The sequence below is a fragment of the Elephantulus edwardii genome, unplaced genomic scaffold (assembly GCF_000299155.1).
Source record: "Elephantulus edwardii isolate Elephantulus edwardi_28Jun2011 unplaced genomic scaffold, EleEdw1.0 scaffold00016, whole genome shotgun sequence".
NCBI classification, from domain to species: Eukaryota; Metazoa; Chordata; class Mammalia; order Macroscelidea; family Macroscelididae; genus Elephantulus; species Elephantulus edwardii.
Window position 1 is genome coordinate 14343666 of NW_006399766.1, and position 22562 is coordinate 14366227.

Below are 22562 nucleotides of genomic sequence, written 5' to 3' on the forward strand. Positions count from 1 at the left end.
GGACATCATGCTTGGGAGGGTGGAGGGACAGTGCGGGAGAGGAAGACCCTGGATGAGATGGATTGATTCAGTGACTGGGTTAATGGGAATAGGTGTGTTGGAGACAATAAGATTGGCAAAAGATAGAACAGGGTTTAGGGTTATTGTGCATAAGGTTGCTATGAGTTGTAGGTGACTCGAAAGCACATAACAACCAGCAACAGCATATCTCATGAAGGCTAAGTATAAAGCTTGTGGTTCCTATTGCTCTTTTCACAAATAAGTTTTTAAAATTAGGAAGAAGAAGGAATTGGTTTTCTAGAAATACATTGATTGATTTGAACTTGAGGCATACAGTTTAATAGATTCATCAACAAGATAAGATGCAAAGTAATTAATATACTAACTTCATGGAATATGATACTCTAGGGGAAAAAAAGAAACTTCTAGTTTTTGATGTTTTAGAATACCAGAGGAACATGAGCTACGGGGAGAAATTAGTTTTCCGTGGGGCAAATGTTAAGATTTTTAATTAGCGAGAAAGGGCCCTTTGGTGGCTTAAGGGTAAGGAGTTGGGCTGCCAACATGAAGGCACAGGGTTTGAATCCACCAGATGCTGTGCAGGAGAAAGATGGCCTATTTCCTCCCATGGTATATACCGCCTCTGAAAACCCCCTGGAGGGTCAGTTGTGTCAGTTCTGATTCAAAGGTCCGCAACAATTGGTGAGATAGGAGACAAGGTCTATATGGTGGTGAGATCTGGTGCTTGAGGCTATGAAGGTGCTGTTGTGCCTAAACCGTAGACCTGGAGGCGAAGGAAAGGAGGTCCTGTGTGTGAATCAAAAAGGGCCTTTTAGGAGTAGCTGCCTTATCGGTGTCTATGGTATATTTCTATACTGTACATGACTGGGTCTTCTCAGAAGACCTTACAGAGAACACCACACAACAGGATGGAATCCTGTGCTAGATGGCACAGAAGCGTACTGTCCTCTAACGGGGGCATGACATTTGTTTTGGAAACACTGCTATGTATTTTTTTCTAATGGCAAATAAACACATCAGAACCTGAATTCTGTGCTGAAAACAATGGATATATTTGTTTTTAATGTCTCTACAGAAAGCTTAACAAGAAACTAAATAAAGCCCTTCATTTTGCTTCTATCAGTGAGAAAGTCCTAGACCAATGGACTGTTGTTACTATGTGCTGTTGAGTCACTTGCAACTCCTAGCCACCCTATGTAATCACTCCAGCCCTGAAACCTGCTCAATCCTGTGCCAACTTTACTATCTCACTACTGACACACCTGCCCCCACTACCTGAGTCACTGTATCAATCCATCTCATAGATGGTCTCACCCTCTTTCTCAGTCCCTCCACCCTCCCAAGCATGATGTCCCTCTTCAAGGATCGGTCCCGCCTTGCAACATGCCCCAAATATGTCAGACGAAGCCTCAGGATCCTTGCCTCCAAGGAGCAGGCTGGCTTCACCCTCTCTAGGACGAACCTGTTTGTTATCCTCGCAGTCCATGATATATTTAACACTCCTCTCCAGCCAATGGGTACACCTTAATTAAAAGGGAGGAAATAGACCATAAAGAAACGAGAAGCCACCCCCCCCCACAAATATATGCACACCCATGTTTATTGCTGCGCAAGTCACAATAAGCTGTGTAAACTTTGGAAGCTCTGGTGGTTTAGTGGTAAGGAGTTGCACGGAGAACCCAAAGGCCTTCAATTCAAATTTATCAGCTGCTCTGCAGGAGAAAGAAAATAGTCTCCTCCTTTGTGATTTACTGCCTCTGAAAACCCTCTAGAGGGTCAACTCTGAGTTGGTTCCAACTTGAAGGTACACAACAGGTACCTAGCAAACAACTGGTAAACTTCCACTCAAGTAACAATTTTTAAAACCCACATATCAGAAAACAGAAAGACTAGGCTTGAGTCGCCCAGATTCCTCTTGGGTCTACTCCTCAATCTCCATGTCAGCAGGAACTCAAGCATTAGACTCAGCTTGCAAGCAAGCAGCATAATAAAAGCTTGTATTTGCCCTATGAGAGTTCACCCCTCCCATTCACTTCTGTATAATGAGGACCTGAGCAAAGGACCTAGAGCACTCTTTCAGATGTCTTAAGGAATGGTACTAAGCTTGGGTGCTTTAAAGATAGCCACACAAATGTCCAAAATAAGGGACCCTAGGCAACCAAAGGGGAAAAAAACCACCTGTTTAATTAGAGCAAAAAAGAGTCAGTCACCAAACTAAGATTCATTGACAAGTCAAATCCCATAAGGATTTTTTGTAGTTTTATAGTTTTCAGTTAAAGGTTCAGCACCTGCCCATTTTAAACTCTAAGGAAAGTTCTGTGTGGGCTCAAGTCCATCCTTCTTGTTCCCCTTGACAAACACCTCCCCATCCCCTCCCCCCACCCCCTTTAAAGCTTAGACCAGCTGGTTGGAGCTTCAAACTACTAAGCTGAGGGGGGGCGCATTCCCTAGGGTTTACAGCATGAATAAGAAAGTATCCAGGGTCCAGTAGCCAATTCCTGGAGGGCTTTTTTGGGGGCATCTGGGAGTTTCTGATTACATGGCAGATTACATAGATCATCATATGGAAGCACATATTTTGGATTGGCTTTGGTTTTAGCCTTACTTTGGTTTGAGGCCAACCAGAAAATGTCTCCAACAATTGATGTCAAAGGATTTGGAGACTGAGACTTGAGGCAAGCAGAGTGAAAAATGTTCCAACAGCTTTATTATTCACAAAACTCTCTAAGGTTGAGAAGAAAAGGCAAGGGACAAAAGTCATTTAGCCACCTGGGGTGCAAAGAGATACAATGAAGGAACAGAGGTAAGGGTGGAAGAAAAGGCTGACCATAGGGTGTAGGTGAAGAATAACATGAGGTTTTACAGGGAGCGTCGGAAGCACTGTTTCATTAGAGAAGCATTTGAGAGATCGGGGGGGGGGGGGGGGCTACCCATAGGAGCATTTCCTTGACTTGGTCTACAACTGATTGAGGACAGGTCTATTGAGGACAGGTCTAGGCCCGTGATGGAATCTACTAGAAAGAAAACCTGGATGGGCATGGGACTGAAACACCTCTTCTTGACTTTCTCTTTCTCCCTAGAATGTTGGAGGATTTAATCTTCTACTCAAGATCCTTCTGTCTGTATTCACAAAGGACCTGAAGGCTCCACATACTCCTTGGAAGTGAATTCAGGGGTAAAGAGACCCCAACTATATTAAAACAAATTCAAGTAAAAATCAAAGCAACTTAGTACGCTAGAAGATAACAAAGAAGAGGGATACGCTGCCCATGCCATTTAAATGCTATAAAAAGATAAGACCAATAGGAAAGAGCAGGGTTAGGATTTTCTAAACCTATTTGCCCTACTGACCCTGCCAATATAACAATGGAAAAATTGGTGAACACCTATATATAATGTATTGGAGTCCCTGGCTGGGACAGATGGTTAAAGATCTGTTAAGTGGAACTTTGGGGATTCAAGTCCACTCTGAGGTATCTCAAAAGAGAAGCCTGTTGATCGCTTAATATGATCACTGAAAATCCTATGAATGATTCTGCTCTGAGCCAGACTGAAGCTTCATGAAGCAGAATCTAACTGGCTTGATGCCCCAACCCCATGACACAGATAAGCAGTAAAGTGAATAAGCAAAGTACTTATCTTCAAGGATCTCAGAGTATGATGGAGATAATTAAATAATACAGTGACATGCCCTTTGAATCTGGAAGTGGGATAGCCTGGCCTACTGAGAATAAATGCCCTTAAGCCCAGGAGTAAGGCTTTTGCTGACCAAGGAGGTACCTGGGCTCAGCTGAACTTCTGGGCTTCAATTTCAACTGGAAGTTTAGGCAGAGGGAAAAGGGTGCAGCTGAGCTCGGCAATGGATTCAGGATACAGCTGCTAAATCTAACTACAGTTCTTTTGGCACTGTGAACAGGGCTGGATTCTGCCTGGAGGCCAAAGGCTGCCAAATCCAGATTTAAGACATTGCCTTTCCAAAGAAAAATAGCTATAATGAAAATAGCTTATGTCTTACATAAACTCTTAGCAATATAACACACACATTACCTTTTAAATAGGACCCCTAGTATTTTTGTAACATATGGACTGTCACATTGACTTAAAACAGCTATTTCTTGCTGTGAGTCTTTTATCTTATTTCCATGAGCTTTATAAATTTAATAGCATCCATTTGACAGTGTTCAATGATGAATTTCCCTTAAAACTTCTCCACAAAAAAACGTTCTCCCCTCATCCATTGTTGCTAGGATTATAAAATGGCAGGCCTGTTGTGGAAAAAGAGTCCAGTGGCTCCTTAAAAAGTTAAACACAGAATTACCATCTGACCTGGCCATTCCACACCTAGGAATATATGCAAATGATCTGGAAGCAGGAATTCAGACACTAGCTCACTGAGGTGTGTGCATTATACACAATAGCCAGATGGTGGAAGGCCAACTGTACATCAGTAGAAGAAGGGATAAACAAACAACACACACACCCCACAGACTAAGTAGCTATGATAGTATGGTGAATGCTACACAGATGAACACTGACAGCACTAAGTCATATTAAATCAGACACAAAAAGACAAAGACAAATATTATATGATCCTGCCACTTACATGACACAACCCAGAGGAGGCAAATGCTGAGAAGAAAGGTATTAGCGACTAGTGGGGGGAAGGGAGAAGGGAATATGCTTAAAGGGTAACAGTTTCAAGATGGTGAAAAATCAGAAATGGACAATGGTGATTGTTGCTTACCACGATAAATGTAATTAATGTCACTAAATTATCCCTTGTGAAAATGGATGACATGGTATATATATAAAGATAATATATCCTATATATTAATAAGTCTAAACAATTATAAAAATTACTACCAGTGTTAATTACTAGCAGTGTTATTAACATTTAGCCATAGTTCAAAGATATGTAAAAACTTTGTACACATACTTTCAAATAAACTTGGGAATATTATTAGTAAAAAAAACAAACCCTAATGACTGCTCAGTTTGAATATGGAGAACATTGATGTATTAATCCATGACACAATACATTTTTATTCTCTTCTGAAAGGACAGACATAGGTAACGCTTTCCAGTAAGTCAACAGCTTGATGCATTCTGTACTCTGACTAGCAATGGAGTGTTACAACAAATGCATCAGAATTCAACATTTTCTAATCTGGGATTTTGCATCTCCTCTTAAAAAATAAATCGCGTCTTTTTAGGAAATGATAATCATTCTTAAATAATGGAATTTTGACCTAAGATGTAGTATCAAGTGTATTTTTCCTGTAGTCATATTCTTTTGATGTTTATTTTGTTACTTCTTAATTATACGCTCTTCTAGCATGTTCTCTAATGATTTGGTCATTGTTTTCATAGTAATTTGGGGCCTTTTGGTAAGAAAATAGCAGGAAATGGGCCCCCTCTTCCCTAAAAGGAAACTTTCTCAACATCTTAATCTTTTTCGGAATTTCTACAAATTTCCTGAGCCCCAGTTTCATCAACTAGCAAAGAGGGACAACAGAGTCTGAACCACCACCAGAGGTTCTAATGACACAAATGTGTGTGAAGGCAGGAACTGTTTGAAAAACTGTCCCAGCTTTAAATGTGTACTTGAAACCACACAGCCTTGCATCTTTTTGTTAGGGGTTTTTTTTTTACCCCCAAAATTTATATTGGTTTGCATACATTGTGTTTTATTCATATACATTGTGTTCCACACATTCCTTCATTCATTCACATTGTGTTTCATAGGATCAGATCACTCCCATGCATTGCATTTTATAAAACCAATCACCATTGATCTTGTATCTTGATACCAAGATGCTCGCTATATCCTGGAGGATAGTGTGAAGACTAGAGGAATCTTCTCCTAAGAAGACATGAAGAGGACAGAGAGGGGGAGCTGAAGCTAATCTTCAGAGTACCCTACTGCTATTGAAGGGGAGGCAGTTCAAGTTTAGTTTCCCCCAGCTCTTACACTGCTCCATCGTCACATCTTCTCTTTCCCTGTAATTCATCACGTTAAAAATCTGACCTTGTTGGAAGAAGGCTTATTTTTTACAGGGGGAAAGCTCTAAAGGGACTGAAATTCTAAGTGCTTTTATTGCAGAGAAGGGTTTTGGAATTGCAAGGACAGAATCTAGTACCGGCATATAAAGGGTGCTTCGAGCCAAATTAGCGACCAATAATTGTCGGTGAGCCAAATAATTACTGGTAATTATCAGGAAAATAATACTACTAATAAATTAAAATTGTTTGTTGTTGTTGTGTGCCTCTGAGTAGGAACCAACCCATAGCTGATTTTAGAATGTATCTCATCCCTCCCACCTCTACCACACATATGCCAAGACGGTGACTATGGAAACATCTGCCTTTTTTTTTTTTTTAAATTTCAAACAGGTACTTCAAGACACATAGTCATTTTGATAAAAATGAATGCCTTTCAGCTTTAGGAAAGAACGTAAGAAATTAGCAGGCCTAATACAAGAAACAGTACACAAAATAACTTTTAAAAAACCCAACTTCAGTAATACAGATGTCTATTTTATTAAAAAAGTTACAAACAGGTGGACTGAAGTGTTGTTTTACAAAATGTCAAGAATGCAATCTATTGGAAAAGTTTTACAAATTTGTATAGGTTCAATGTTTGTACTTGTTATTCCAGATTTTACCTTTCACTGATAAAGTTACAGTACATTAGATTCATGTATAGGTTACAGGATTTGATTTGTAGAGCCCTACTGCAGTGATGTGAACAACTCCTAAACAGATGCCATAATAAAGACAAGACATATATTGCATTTAATATTAATTTATTATCCTAATAAGCAACTTGACATGCAATCTATTGAGGAAGCTAAAATAACTTTTGGTCCCTTTTCTTAAAATGTGCTGGAGAAACCACCTTTAAATAATTTTCCCCTGATTCCTGTCATCCTAAGCGAATTCAACTGACATTTGCTGCTGAGGTCAGTGACAATGAACACTGTAATTTCTTTTGTGAGAGAGTGAGAGAGAAAACTACCCATAGAAAAGAAACACTGTATTTTTTTAAAAATCAGTAATTTGCAGAAAATACAAATCATCATTAATTGATTCCTTTATAACTTCACACGGCTAATCAAGATGAACCACAATCACTTCACCTACTTTGAACTGAGTGTTTGGTTTTAAGGTTGATATTAAGGGGCAAACTTAAATTAAGTATTCATTTCAAGCAGTTTATTAATGCAGAATAATATTTCCATTGCTTCCACCCTTACAATCTCACCATAAAATACAAAATCGAAGAACAAGATTTAATTTTGAGGAATTTTGATCAGGAATCAAAATGTAACACGATTTAAAAAAAGGAAATCAAAGCTTAATCAATTTCTACTCAATAATTAATGGTCATGCTGACCAAGAAAGCACATGAATGTAGTTATCACTTTATTGGAACATCACACACAATATAAATTTTAAATCGCCACACCCTTCCATAAAGCATCACTGCATATATTAGAGCTTTCCTTGACAAAGTTATTGAGCTATTATTATAGATCAAAAGTATAGTTTTGGTTTTCTGTTTTATTTAGAAGCATGTTCAAATAACTAAAGCTGGGCTCCTAAAGTTGAGAACTTTGGTGCAGTAGGTGAGCTGCAGTTACTAACTTCTGCAAATTAAAAGCACACAACTAAAACCAAAGAAAAACCCAACAACAAAATACTGCCAAAACTTAGGAAAGTTTAAAATCATTGCTAGATAAAAAGCGTTTGCTAAAAAAAAAAAAAATAAAATTTACACTTTAGTAAGTTTCCTTTCTGCTTCTATACCTGTGTTATTGTTAAAATGTTCAAGTATTCAGACAAAATGTGCTGATTAGGTAAACAACATGGAAGGCAATGGCTATCAGAAGCACATTTGCAAAAATAAAAAAGAAGAAAATAAAAGCCCAGAGACAGCGCCATTCTCCCTCCTGTTACACAGATTTTGTCTCTACTACGAACATGCTTCTTGAAAAATAACTATAAAAGCAATTTGATAGTTCAAGAAAATGTTAACAAATATTGCTTTAAACTATTATTCAGAAAGACAAATATTAAGAAAAGAAAGTGTATATGATTTTATTTGAATTCCATTTACATGTGCAGAGGTCTACTAGATGTCAATTACAAGCCTGACAGGCAAAGCCGAGCTATCTCTGTTTAGGTATACAATTAATTTACCATGGATACAATATCCCTTTTCAAAGGCATTGCTAAGTAGGTCATAACTAAATTTAGAACTCCACAGAAAGGAAAATGTTACTGCTGCAATTCGATGCTGTAAATGAGATTAAAACATGTGAAAACCTAATGGAATTGAACGCCTAACTCTTGATTTAGCTAAATGCTCTACTGTCTATTGCAAATATCAACTGTAACTTTCAGAACATGTTAATTACAAAAACACATCACAAACTGCACTTGAAGAAAAGGGATACTGCATCCGTACAGGCAAAATGTGATCTTTAGTTTCTTTTACAACACTGCCACACGTAAACAAAGTCTCAAAGTATTAACCAACCATTTAAGGAGAAAGATTTTACAAATAGAATGAAGCACTGGTGTGAGGTAATATACAGACGTAACCATTTGTTTAAGGCTCAATTTTTTTTCTCCATTATAACTTTCTTTTAAAAGGCATTGAGTAGGTAATACTGAGTTTGAGTATTTAATAAATACAAGTTGAGAAACTGATTAAAGAAATCAATGAAGATATTAAAAATGAATCATTGCATATTAGCCATCAATAAGAACTTAGAAAGCTATAAAAGGACTGATTGATAAAGAACAGATTTTTAAACATATGGTAAACGTGCTAAGCATTCTGGTTTAAGGTCAATGGATCTCGAAGGCCAAAGACCTTATGCACTTAATTAGATGTATGGCAACATGCTGTAATAGAGACAAGTTTACCAAGGCTCAGTTCTGCAACCCAGGTTGTAAAGTTCTCCAAAGCAGCATCTGTGCAAATTTCCTCTGAGTTTTATCTGCAATTAAAATAAGAATGCCATAAAAATAGAGAAATGAGGATAATAGTTTAAAATGATATGACTGATAACAAATCTATCTACATAAGGTAGATGGGGTGGTCCTGAAAAGCCACTACAAATTAGACACACAGGAATAATGTTTTGCATATATTATCAGTGTGTATGCGCAACTGCTTGGTTTTTCATAATATATTTCATACCTCTATTATACTTTATGCGATTTTTAAAAAAATGACCTTAATGGTTTAAAAGATCTGGTGGTGAAGTCTCTTAGTAGGGAGTTGCACTGCTAACCCCAAGGCCACAGCTCTCTGGCAGTGAGAATCCACCAGATGTGTCAAGGGATAAAACTGGGTAAACTCCTCCTGTAGGAAGAAGACACCCCCACCCCCCACCCCTAGAGCTCAGCTATGAGTCCTTTCCGCTACCTTCCACAAGGAGAGAGACAGAATAAAAAGTATGGCTAACACAACTTCCACTTTTGAGTTGGCTATGATATTAGAATCAAATGTATACTAATGAAGAGATTACTGAACAATATGGTAGACCTTCTTCCAAAATTGGAGGTTTTGTAAATTTAAAGTAAGAAAATGGTTCAATTCCAAGTCTAGATGTTGAGCACCGACTAGGTGTCCTGGTTTAGGCTAAAGGTCTGATGACAGCAGCAGTTCACATTTTCCCACTCTGTTCTGCTCTCCTTTTGGACAGACACCCAACCACAGGAATAACCACAGGAAATGGGATTCCTCAGTGTCTACTCTTACAGCTGAGAGATTTGTTCCTTCCCACTTAATACTGGGAGTAAAGTATATATCATTTAGACACAACATTACTTCTACAGGAGATTATACTTGGTATTTTTAAAAATGCAAAAGATCTAGAGGAGCCATTCTGAAAGAATGCCAGGTCAATCTGAAGAGAATTCTAAGAAATCTACCAATGCTTGCAAATACCTAATTTTAATGTCTTCTGATAGCTATGTTTCTGTTAGTGTTTATGTTAAAAAAAAAATCTAAGGAAAAATCAGCAGTCATATCATTAAAATGATTACTTTCAAAGAAAATTCCAACTCTCACTGAAAAGAAATACTGTCATCTAAACACATGATATAAACCAGAATTTTGCCTCTTTAGAAGCTATTTATGAAAATGCGTTTCCAATTAAGACTTCATTTTTTTAATTAAAGAAAACGGTTCATTAGAATAGATTTTGTGTGTGTGTGTGTGTGTTATGTAAACTTGGGCAAAGTTAGTTTTGTCATCATTAAAATGGGGATAAAAAACTTTTCCTCCAATACTGTAAATATCATATGATTGGAAAAAAACAATATGCTTTGTAAACTTTCACTCAAGTAACAATAAAAAAGTAGGGGGAAAAGAAAATATGAGAAAATACCCTAGAAAGTTTAAGGGTCAAGTAACTGTCAAGTGTTGTTTCTGTTTTTCAAGTCTATTATAAATTTCTAGAGGATAAGGATTGTGTTTTTGATATCTGGAGTGAGGGTCTTAAAACTTTTTTCTTAGTTTGAATATCTGTACCCTCTTGTACACAGCAAACACTTCATTATATATACTCTGTTTACTGTGATAACTTTTCAGTAAGTCTAGAAGACAAGACTTCTTTCAATTAAAATTGTAAGATTGCTAATAAATTTTAAGTGACATTTAAAAAATAATTATAAACCATTTGATATTTACAAATGTGTTTCTTTTAAATAAGGAAGACTTATACAATAATTTGACTTTTTTTTCTCACATTTTCAGAAATCAGGCTGAGAAAGCAAAGTTTTTCTTATTTCCAGCCAAAATAAACATTAAGACAAATTAGTTCACTGATCATAAACCACATGAAATAAAAGGTGATCACTTTCCATCCCTCAAAACTCTGGTTAATATTTGGTCAGTCCACATTCCATAGGATGACAGTATTCCAATGAAAGCAAGAGATGGAGATAAAATCAACAGTAGTAATGTTAGGCATACCGTTAAACAAAGTATTCATACTAGCTACTTTGTAAAACAGTGATAAATTCAAATACTCAGCAGCAACAAATCCTGAAGCAAAAGCTTAAGTTAAACAAAAGGGATTTTCTCTCACATTAGAGTTTTCATAAAATGAGATGTAAATGTTATGCTCCACACTGTGACAGTCAAATGTTCAGTGCACCAACGCCCTCCATTAAAAAAAAAAAAAAAAAGACAACGAAATCTGTAAGTTTTAAATGCAGCTGGCTACTGGCTAAACGAGTACCTTTGAGGTTCTAGGTTATCTATCACAGGCAGACTGTCACTCTTTCCTTGTCCTCACTCTCTGGGAGCTTCAACTCAGACTCTTGATTACCTGTTTGAGTTCACATTTTTCACTGTTTGGTGAACTGGATTTTATTATGGGAGAATTAGGGTGGGGGAGGAAGACAATTCATTTGCTCAGAATATTATGGACCCAGGCTCCTCCCCGCCCACCTCCACGTAGAATACACTGGTACACAGCGTACCAAACACAGAACTGAAAGAACAAAGATGATTATTTATGTCCATCTGAAGAAAAATGGAGATTCTTAATTCAAGACTAACACATCATTTCACATAGCCTGGGATATTAACAAAAGCTCCTGAAAGGCTTAGCAGTTTATGAATATCTTTTAACCTTGCTGGGCTTACTATTTCCAAACACACATGGAATTTACTAGCATTCTTTCCTTTTTTCTGTAAAGCACATACAAATACACAATCTTAATTGCTTTTAGACTTTTTCGCCAGTTTTTAGATATATGATCTTGAGAAGATTTAACCAATGGACACATTTTTAAGTGTATTTCCCCTTCATATAGATAATTATTAATTATAAAATTTATATATATATATATTTTTTTTTCAAACTTAGCATTTTCACATCCAAGCTAAATATTAGTTATGCTAGTAAAACATAAGGTTGAAGTTTTAGATAGTGATTCTATTTCTGTGAAAGATCTTGTTTCATTCCTCTATCCTAATTTACATAATAGCGCCAAACCTCTTGAGGGGCAGGACTAGATCACTGAAAAGGGCTCACCTTTTAAACACAGAACAAAGGGTGCAGACGGGAAATGGAATACCCAAATGGAGTGAGAACCATTCTTTTTAGGTAAACTGGTTACCTTCAAAGCTTACAGAAGGGTAAAGCTGAACTATTAATTTCTGAGGTTTTTCTAACTCTCCAAAAAGTTCAATCACTTTAATGAGCTTGAGGCTGAGATTTCAAATAGGACAACCATGTCCACTGATTAGCAGCAGGAGGCAAGGTTCCCAAAATTGGGCAATACTTTTTTTAAAGTAGGTTAAGTTTTTTCAATAGCTTAAGTTTTTCTTGGTGATATTATCTTGTGAAATTTAGAATTCCACCAAGAAGTAATGTCACGAGGAGAAATCTTGCCTGTAGTATGGCTAGGATACTTCCTTAGTGGCAATGCTCCAAACACCATGATGCAATTTTTGTTAGTTCTAAGAAAGGCTCACTCTAAGCCACAGAGGTAAGAGTAAAACTGAAGGACTTACATGCATTTCATTCTGCAATAAAAACCTAATCTTGAGGTTAAAAGGAAGCAATTAAAGAGAGAGTATATAGACCAAGAGTCATTCTAATCACTGGGCACCTCCACACCCAAAGCAGGTCTGACTAGGTACCTATTCAGTCAGAAGAGTCTCAAACCATGGACATCCGGGAGGAGGGAGGGGTGGCGTCAGCAGGAGACAATGAGGAGTGGCCAGGGAAAAGCAGCTCAGCTCTTCCTTCTCCCAGGTCCCCCAGGGACACCCCCTCAGCCCTGCTCCCAATACACTTCCTCCTGCATTCAAGGGTTCCATGCCTCACCCTGTGTAAGGCACAACAGAGGAGCATTTAAATCTGCCAATTTCCCTACTCAAAAGTGATATGTAAAATAGGGCAGGACACACACACACAAAGCCTAACAAAAACTCACACGCTAACTTCTGCAAAAGAAGTTTTACTTCTTTTATGTGCTTTACTGATGGGATTAATATTTAACTTGGATACGGAAATGCTGGCCTTTTTGTTTGTCTTTATAAAAGGTTTACTTTATACTGGTTGACTTACAAAGTTTGAATACATTGTTTTTACACTGGATCTTTCCCATTTCCTTCACCCCCCCATCAAACTGTGCAACTCTATGATCAACCCCCCTATTCCCACTCATCCTTAGCCCTTTGCTCCCTTCTCCCCCCCCCTTGGATCTTCATACATGTTCTACAATAATGGTCTTATACAGTATTTATCCTTATGAGACCGAGGTAGTCCACTTAGCATGAAATGCTGGGATTTTAAAGCACAATGTAATTTTGTTTAAGGAAGGATTTCTCTCCCTCACATTCACTAAATCCCTAGCACATCCTATATAGTAAAGAGTGGCAAAAAAAAAAAATTAGAAACAATTCTGGGTCTATATTTGGTTGGTTGTAGGGTTTTCTGTTTGTTTTTTCAAAAAAATATAACCCTTAGAAATGCTAATAAATTCCATTGTGTTTCAAAATAATAAGTTCAGCTAGACTAAAATGACATTCACAGATAGTGAAGTCTCTCAGGAGCCTTTGTTACTGTCCTGCGCATTCTGTTGCCGAGTGAAAGGATGTGCTAGTCTTGAATCAAGAATCTCCCCTTTTCTTTGGACTGACATCAACAATGAACTGGGACTGATGTAAATGAATGACCTTTGTTCTTTCAGTTTGATGCCTGGTGTTGAGTACTCTTTCTTATACACCATTGAGTCTGGTTGGGAGAAATCAGTCAATAATACACTCAGAAAAATGCTATGAAGCTTCAATGAAGACTTTCAAACTGTACTGAATATCAACCTCCCCCCCCCCCTTTTAAACTTCTGGTTTGTTTGTTTTGTATAGCTGTCATTAAGACAGGACAGAAGTATAGGAATATTTTGAAAAGAATCTTGAAAAATAAAATCTATTTGCCAAGGGGTTTACCTGTCACATTTACCCCAAACCCACCCACTACTGTCAACTCTGACTCTGAGTGACCCAACAAGACAGAGTAGAACTGCTCCTTAGTTTCCAAGACTGCCACATCTTTCTCCCAGAGCTGTGGCTGGGTTTGAACTGTTGACTACACAGTTAGCAGCCTAGCACGCTTAACCACTACATCACTACGGCTCCTTTGTCACATTCAAGGGATATATTTTTTGCCTTTCCTTCCAAAGGATTGACAGAAGAGTCCTAGAAAGTTTTGGCTCTTTCTTGAAATTCCTTCAGTTTGGAACCCACTCCCTTCCCTCCAATCCTATCTATTCTTCAAGGACTAGCTCAAGTGCTGGAGTCCTCAGTATCACTGACTCAAAGCTGCTTCTTCCTCCAGCAGACACGTGCGTGCCTGGAACTTGCATGGCTGTCCCTACTCAAGGTGAGGTTGCTGGGGCATCTAGTGGGAAGAGGCCCAGTGCTGTTTGCTAAACAACCTATGATGCATTGAACAGTGCTCCACAGCAAACAATGAACTGGCCCCAAATGTGGTCTCTCCTTTCTCTCCACCCTTACAGTGCTATTTAATTTCTTTCACAATATTATGAGACTACTAAAGAAACATCCACTCTTCTCAGCAATAGTATGCCTCACTGTCAGCTGCCAATTATTGACCCCAGGACAAAGGGGCTATGATGCAATTAATAGAGGCAGAGCAAGACTTCAGCAATGACAGAAAGGTTTTCTGCTTCTGCACAGTCAAAAGTCAGTAAGGAAACCAGGGAGAAAGTCAAGGTTAAAAGAAAATGCCTATGCTTCCAAACTTACTCTAAGATAAACTGCTAGTGGCAGGGCAAAAGGTGAGGAGACAATCAATCCTGGGAGCCATGCAGATAAGCAGGTGTTGGGGCAAAAGATTGGTGATGCTGAACTGAACAGTGGTAAGTAATAAACTGGAGTTCTCAGAAGCGATTCTTAGAGCACTAATAAAATTATTCCTATCAACTCAGAGCAGCCAGTTACTAACAAATAAGTACAGGCTCTCTGGCTTCATTGAGTCTTATTACTTCTAATTGGTATAAGGTACTCTTCTAAGTATTAAAGAAAAACATTTCTCGAATCACCTTTACCTGTCAGAGTCATCTTCAATCCAGACGGGGAACTTAAGAGTTCAAAGCCCCACGGGCTTAAGCTACAGGATTCAAAAATCCATTTACCTAATTTTTAGGCAAATAGTGAAAAAGCACAACTACAAACGCTACTGGTCTCAGGTTACAGACTCCCATATGCATCCACTCAATCTTATTTGACTGATGTCAGAAAGATAAAGGAAAAAGAGACTGCTGTTTTAAAAGACCTTGGTCAGTGAATTCTCTGGAATACTATCAGAAAGTCAATTGATTAGTTTATTCCAAGGCCCAGACCTTCATTTGTGTATCTATGTAGAAAACCAAAGAACACTGCTCACTACAAAAACACTAGTCTGTCTTGATACTAAAGAAATAGGCATTGTTATTAACAGTATTCTTCAATTTCAGTATACACGTCACTTAAAAAAAGATTGAATCCTAACACAGCAGATTTAAAAGATTTTTTAAATTATTTTTGTGTGTGTACCGTCAAATCAGATCTGACTAGTACTGGAGGAGACTGTCCCTCCTTCTCCAGCAGAGCATCTAGTGGATTCGAGCCGCACACCTCTGGGACTGCAGTTCAGCTTCTTGCCACTAGGCCACCAGAACTCTTCTTAAAATATTTAAGAAAAAAAAATTGAAAGCTAAATGCCTGTAGCTGACCAAATGTATCAAAAGTAATTTAGCACAAAACAAAAAGACAAAGTATCTTAAAAAACAAACAAACACAACACACCCAGCAAAACACTCAGACCACAATAAAATAAACTCAGAAATAATTTTTGGAATAAGAAAGGTTAAAAAATTGCTGTAGAAATTACCTATTTGTCAATATGAGTGAGGCTGTTGGCTCCCTACACAGATGTGATAAATTTTATTCCATTTCCTTCCTATGGCTGTGTACATTAATGATGGAGATAAAACTGGGAACACTTTGCGGGAGTTTGTTAATTTTTTATAAAGATGATATAACTCAAACAAAATAATTTTTGTCATCTGCCCAACTAAAAAGTGTCAGGAAGAGACACAGCACAATGGCCTGACACACCACAGATCTTGTTCAAACACTAAACTGGCTTATAATTTAAGTAGCAAGCTTATGGAAGCACAAACACGGCACTATGTCACCTACAAATGCCAGTCCCCACCCCCTCCTCAAATGGGGCTCAATTACAAATGTGATGCTCACCAACACATATGCTGGATTAGAGTCCCAGGGGGAACAGTACCCAATGTACTGGGTTCCTAACCAAAAGGTTGGTAAGTCTGAACCCACCAGCCACTCTGCAGTCTCCTTCTATAAAGATTAACCACCTCTGAAACCTGATGTAGAGTGGCTAAGAGTTGGGCATGATTTCAGGGCAGTGGGTTTTGGTATGTTAGAGCTTGCAAAATTACTCTTTAAGATAAGAGTCAGAACCATTGACTCATAGCTGATCCTTCAGTGGATTTTGAAGGCTGTAAATTGCAGAGGAGATTGCCTATCTTTCCCCCAAGGAGGATTTGAAGCAACAGAGAGGCATGATCATTGGTCAGCATCATAAGAGATGTAGATGTGAAAAAAAAAATAGCTTTCATCATAAATCTGGTATGCTTAAAAGACTGATGAATGAAAGCATTCTGAATAAAGCTGTTGTCATCCTTCATTTTCAAAGATGACACTTCCCGGGAGGAGACTAGGTCTGAAAAGATAAATGAGGGACTGTTAGTCCTTTTCCTCCAGGGAGCACATCTAAGGCCGGCCAAACCTTTGAATCACCACAATCTGAAATGCCTGTTGCCATTCGCAACACTGCCTCCTCTACCTGAGGTCAACCTTGGCTAGAAAGCTCAATTGCATTCTTCATATTGTCAGGTTAGCTGGGTATCTGCTGTTGTTTCCCAGTCATCTACAACGTTGTTGGTTTTATCATCTAAGTGTTACTGTGTCTAAGTGACAGCATCTGCTCAATGACAATCAAAAGCAACTGGGCTATGAATAAAAGAATCTCATTCTCAAGGCTCAGTAAATTTTGCATAATTTTACTTTATAAAAAACCTCATTCACTTAGGTTGGTAAACTCAGTGGAAGGTCTCAGCATGTTTAGTGCTCTTGTGAATGCTATTAGTTATAAATTGGAATAAAAGTGCTGCCTGTACTCGGGCTGTGCATGTCTGACTACATCACAGGTGATTATCACCAGACTCTCATTTATGACTATCAGAATTCATGTAAATCTTTCAAGTGCAAGGCATGGATGAATTTGAGTACAATAGTGCCCTGTTAAAGCAAATACTTGGGGGCATGTAAAACAGCCCAAATGTTGATCAACAAACGACTGGACTGAGAAACTGTGGTACGTTCACTTGATGGAATACTATGCAACACTCAGGAGGAACATTTTAAAAAATATTATATAACATAGGAGAGGCTAGAAAGATCATGCTAAGTGAACTAAGAACAAACACTGGACTGTCTAAAGACCATTATTATAAAGACAGAAGGACAACCAGTAAGATGTGCAAGAATATCCAAAGAGGGAAGGGGAGAGGGCAGGAGGGGATTAAATCTAGACCATGAGATCACAGAATTTGATGGGTGGAGGAAGAGGGTGGGGGGGGGAGCACAATGTACATGTATGGAACACAGGGAAAAAAAAAGAGATAAAGCCTCAACACTTGGGGACAATTAGTAAACTGAAAATGTACTCTGTAACTCAGATACAAAAATAATTATCCTTTGAAATTATTCAGTGCTATCCCATGCATTTTACATGCAAAATCTTGGATGCAAAATAAAAAAGATAGGGGGAAAGTGTGCTATCAATTCACCAACCCCAAAATCTTACCAATAAAGCAAAGAGGTAAGAACAGCAACTCACTTGGAAAAAACCAAACTTGGTGATGGGAAGACAACTCCTTACATTCTTTTTGCTTAGATGTACTTTTGCTTTTTAAAAAAAATTTATTGAAAGGTGATTATTTTTGAAGGGAAAACACTTTATGAAGTTCCTCAGGTAAGAAGTTCAGACTTACACACAATTGGTACCCAGTTAACTCCACTTAACACCAGTTAACACTTCAATGCCTATCATAGTAAGAATTTGAGGTACATACAATGGTTCTTTATAACAAATAGGTGTTAACGCTGTGATTCTCACAAAAACAATGATATTAGGGAGCTCTGGTGGCCCACGGGCAAGAAGCTGCACTGCAATCCCAGAGGCATAGTGGTTCAAATCCCCCAGATAGTCTGCTGGAGAAGAAGGGACAATCTCCTCCTGTACCAGTCAGATCCGGTTTGATGGTACAGACACACACACACAAAATTTTTTAAAAACCCAATGATATTACCACTACTACTACTACTACTACTACTGTATGACTGTGAGCTCTGGTGGCCTAGAAATGCCTCTAGAAAAATGCCTCTAGAGAAGCCTACTGGAGGGTCAGTGATGGGTCAGCTCCCACTCGACGGTACATAACACCGCCACTGTTTGGACATCTTAAAGATGCTGTGCATCTGGAAGCATTTCTTGAATATGTTTTATGCCTGGAAAAGTATGCTATATACTGAGATAAACATTTCACTGAACTTCTATATGAACCATACCTTGCACACAGATTTGACAGGTAAGACTTATGAACAGAACCCGTTAAGATTAGTATTAACCACAGTCTGTCTCTACTTGGTCAAAACAAGTACCCCCTAGCTCAAAGGGTTTCATCAACCACTAACCTGCTCGGTATGGCCATGATTGAGGTTATGTCTTTTTTTTTTTTACTGGACCACGCAAGTTGTACAACACTGATCTTGCTTCTCGGGCAGGGAGGAATAGTTCATTTGTCTGACGATCTCAGCAAAAAGTTCATCCACCATAGATTTACTTTTTGCAGATGTTTCCATGAAAGGGCAGCCCCATTCTTGAGCCAGAGCTCTGCCTTCAGAAGACATAACCTCTCTTTCGGGTTCCAGATCCACCTTATTCCCCACTAGGATCAGTGGGACTTTCTCATATCTCTTCACTCTGACAATCTGATCTCTCATGGGCTTGATGTCCTACATAAACAATCACAAAGAGAAAGGGGAAAAAAGTTAGTTTGCCTCACCACAATGGAAGTAATAAAATAACAAATAACAAAAAAAAATCACAGTCCTTGCTGAGCTATGCAGCCAAATCCAAAATAAAACTACACACCCAAAGAGGGGAAAGGTCATTCTCTCCATTGAAGCAGGAAGGAGATCATTTCTATGGGCCCAAGCTGCTGGATTATGTCAAGAAAAATTTAAAGACAAAGGTTGAACATTAACCTTGCGACTCAAATGATAATTCATTTACCTCAGGTTTTACTAAATTAAAAAAGTATGTTCTCCAAACAGCATTCACCCAGTTGTACATGAAAACATTTGGTCATCTCCCTTTACTGCCTGCCTGCCATCACACTTTCTAACACCTGTTACCCCAGAACAGGAGTAAAGCACCTATGTACTTCTTAGGCACATAGAGAAGATGGTGAGAAAAGTGTTTTCAGTGGGAATCAAAACATTCTTTACTATCTAGGTGACCTAAAGAAGTAAATGTTTCATTCTAAATGCACTGGCATGCTTTGATCCCAATGAAACCAAGCACCTCCAAATGCACCAGGAACAGCTACTCTGCAGGAGGAAAACCTAGGAAGGTGTTAGGGATGGGAAGAAGTCCTCTCATTTTCGTATCTGTAGCTTTGATTTTCGTATTTGAATTCCTCCCATGTGTACTATTTTCTAGGTTAAAAACCAGTGAATCACATCAATCACAAAACGGACCGCACCATTATCCACTAGCTTCGACACTGGGAGAGAAAGTCAAATGAGGTAATTTTATAGATGTAACCCTAGCATAGCAAATTAATTTAGTTGTTTCATAACCTAAAAAGTTTGCTTTAAATATAGAATATATGCTCAATTCAAATAGCTACAGTAAACAGACACTATTCACATTTTGGAATGTTGAAACAAATCCCCCAAAATGCAAAAAAATCAAACAAAAAACAAAACAAAGCAAAACCAACCCAAAAACAAAACAAGACTGAAAAATCAGGAAAGTCTACCACTACTTAGCAACACTTTTCAATGGTGTTGATCAATTAGGTCTTATGGGTTAAGCCATCGTTTCCCTGTAACCTTGGCGACATGTAAGTTAAACTGAGAATCCAAAGTTAATGGTATTTGTGCTCAAAAGAGTTTACAGCTCTGCTGGAATGATAACACAGTTTTCTTCTACCTATTTGCGCCTGTAACACAAGTAGGTATAATGGAAATCATATGGAAAAGCCTCCAAGAAATTTCCAGCCTCAAGAGGGTCAGCTAATAGAGTAACAAACCCCGAGGATCCTTTAGAAAGAAAAGGCCTGCCCCACAGCATCTTCAGTCCTTGTACAGTATCCGAAGAAAATGCGCTCATGAGCCAACTGCTTTGGAATTGAAGCCTACACAAAATGAACTTGAATTTGGTGGTAATAGCTGTGATTTATTTACCCAGAACCTAACTTTTAAAATTTTTTTCAATGTAAAGTTGCTATACTGTTAGGCTCCTGGGGGGGAAAAATCAGGTAGTCCTCTAAAACACTAAACAAAGTGAAAATAGCAAGTGTTATTGTTTCAAACATTTCCTCTTAGATATCATTAGGAACACACCTTTCTTTAAAGGTATATATCTCTCTCATATAAAACAAATACATACATATAACATATATAACAAATACATATGCATACACACACAAACATATATGTATGTGCATGTGTTTATCTGCACACCCATCTCCGAAATCCTACTATGGGTCAATTTGGGATTATTTCTTTTCAAGGAAGAAATAGTAACCTCTATCACATCTCTTAAAACACTATTAAACCTTTGGTCTGTCTGCCAGTGAACGACAGGACAGATTTTCCAATTTGGCTGCCCAGTCAGGGTGAGAAATATGCGCTTGTTCCATGTGCCCAGAGCTCCGTATTTTCTAGAAATATAATCAGTGTTACGAGAAACAATTCGGACCCACTAGTGGAAATGGGAGTCTCTCTTGTCCCCTTCCCTTCAGTTATTAAATCTGGGCACTCGTCTCTGTGATTATTAATGCCCTTTAACTAACAAACATAGTAAGCTAGGAAGGAAGCCCCTTAGCAGTGAACTGTGCAAGCAGCATGATTTAGGAATCCAGCGGAGAAACTTGGGCGACAGCAGGGAGGGGGCGGGAGGCAAAGCAGGCAGGCGCGGGGGACTTATCTGTCCAGCAGAGACTGGGCGCCAAATACTTTTCAATGTGCTCTTACAGATCCGAGTGGATCCGTCAAATAATGCGTTTCAGCGAGCACATTAATCAATACTTGTTGAATGGAAAGCGAGCAACTTCCCAAGGTTATTTTTAACAGAAGACACGGGCGGACTGACATTTCTTTCTCACGTTCCTTTGCCTTTAAAAAACAAACAAACAAACAAACAAACAAACAAAAAAACCCTTAAGATTTTCAGTAGTTGCTCTCATCCTCCTGATAGAAACCACCCAGAGACTTTGCCGGGAGAAGAGGAACCTCCCAGTCGCCCCACGTCTAACTTTCACAAGCAAAACACAGTCATTAACGCAGCGATCTAGCAAACCAGAAGTAGAGAGACTGAGAGAGAGGATTACCACACCCCCTGCGAAGAAATGAACAAGATTCCCTTTGGTTACCTGGAAAGACTGCTGATTAACCAAACTGTAAACCAGGATGAAGCCTTGGCCGTTTTTGATGTAGAGATCTCTCATGGAGGCAAACTGCTCAGTGCCTGCGGTGTCCAGGATTTCCAGCACGGACGGGGAAGAGTCCACTTCGATCTCTTTGCGGTAGAAGTCTTCAATGGTGGGGTCATATTTCTCAATGAAAGTCCCGGTGACAAACTGCACAGTCAGGGCCGATTTGCCAACCCCTCCGCTCCCTAACACCACCACCTTGTATTCCCTCATGAGTCTCACCTTCACCAACTCCTACCAGACGGGGGGAAAAACAGCACCCCGCTAGTTGCGGCGAGGAGAGGAGAGGCGGAAGGTGGGCGGAAATCTGCGAACTGGGGCGGAGAGTGCAGAGCCGCCAAGGGCCCAACGGGGAAGAAGAGGAAGTTGAAGGCGGGGGAGGGGAGGGGAAGAGCCCGGTCGGGGTGGGTGGGGAGGGGAGGGCAATGTCCTTCCTATAGGAGCTGGAGTCCAGGCAGGGGGCGTCCCAACCAGGGACGGGGCGGGGGCGCCGCTGGGGGACCCCGTGGGAAGCGCTGGCCAGCACCCCTCCCCCGCCCAGCACACAAAGGGGCCCAGGGACCCCGCTTCCTGCTGGCGCCGCCGAGCCGCCCGGGCCTGCAGCCGCCACTCCCGTCACTGCCGCCCGGGCGGGTCTCTGGCCCCGGCTCCCGCGGGGTGGTCCAGCCTGCAGAGGGGAGAGGGGC

At 39.3% G+C, this 22562-nt stretch overlaps 1 protein-coding gene across 1 annotated transcript; it reads right to left on the minus strand.

Annotated features, from left to right (window-relative positions):
* Positions 1–18889: 18889 nt before the first annotated feature.
* Positions 18890–22089, minus strand: RAP2C (RAP2C, member of RAS oncogene family). Its single transcript, XM_006881802.1, has 2 exons — positions 21817–22089; positions 18890–19168 (listed from the first exon to the last, which is right to left on the minus strand). The coding sequence occupies exons 1-2, from the start codon at positions 22087–22089 to the stop codon at positions 18890–18892; spliced, it is 552 nt and encodes a 183-aa protein (XP_006881864.1).
* Positions 22090–22562: the final 473 nt, after the last annotated feature.

Coding starts and splice junctions, on each gene's coding strand:
- RAP2C (XM_006881802.1), bottom strand. CDS start 22,089: ATGAGGGAATACAAGGTGGTGGTGTTAGGGAGCGGAGGGGTTGGCAAA. Junction 19,169..21,816: donor TTAATCAGCAGTCTTTCCAG/GTAACCAAAGGG, acceptor TTGTTTATGTAG/GACATCAAGCCCATGAGAGA.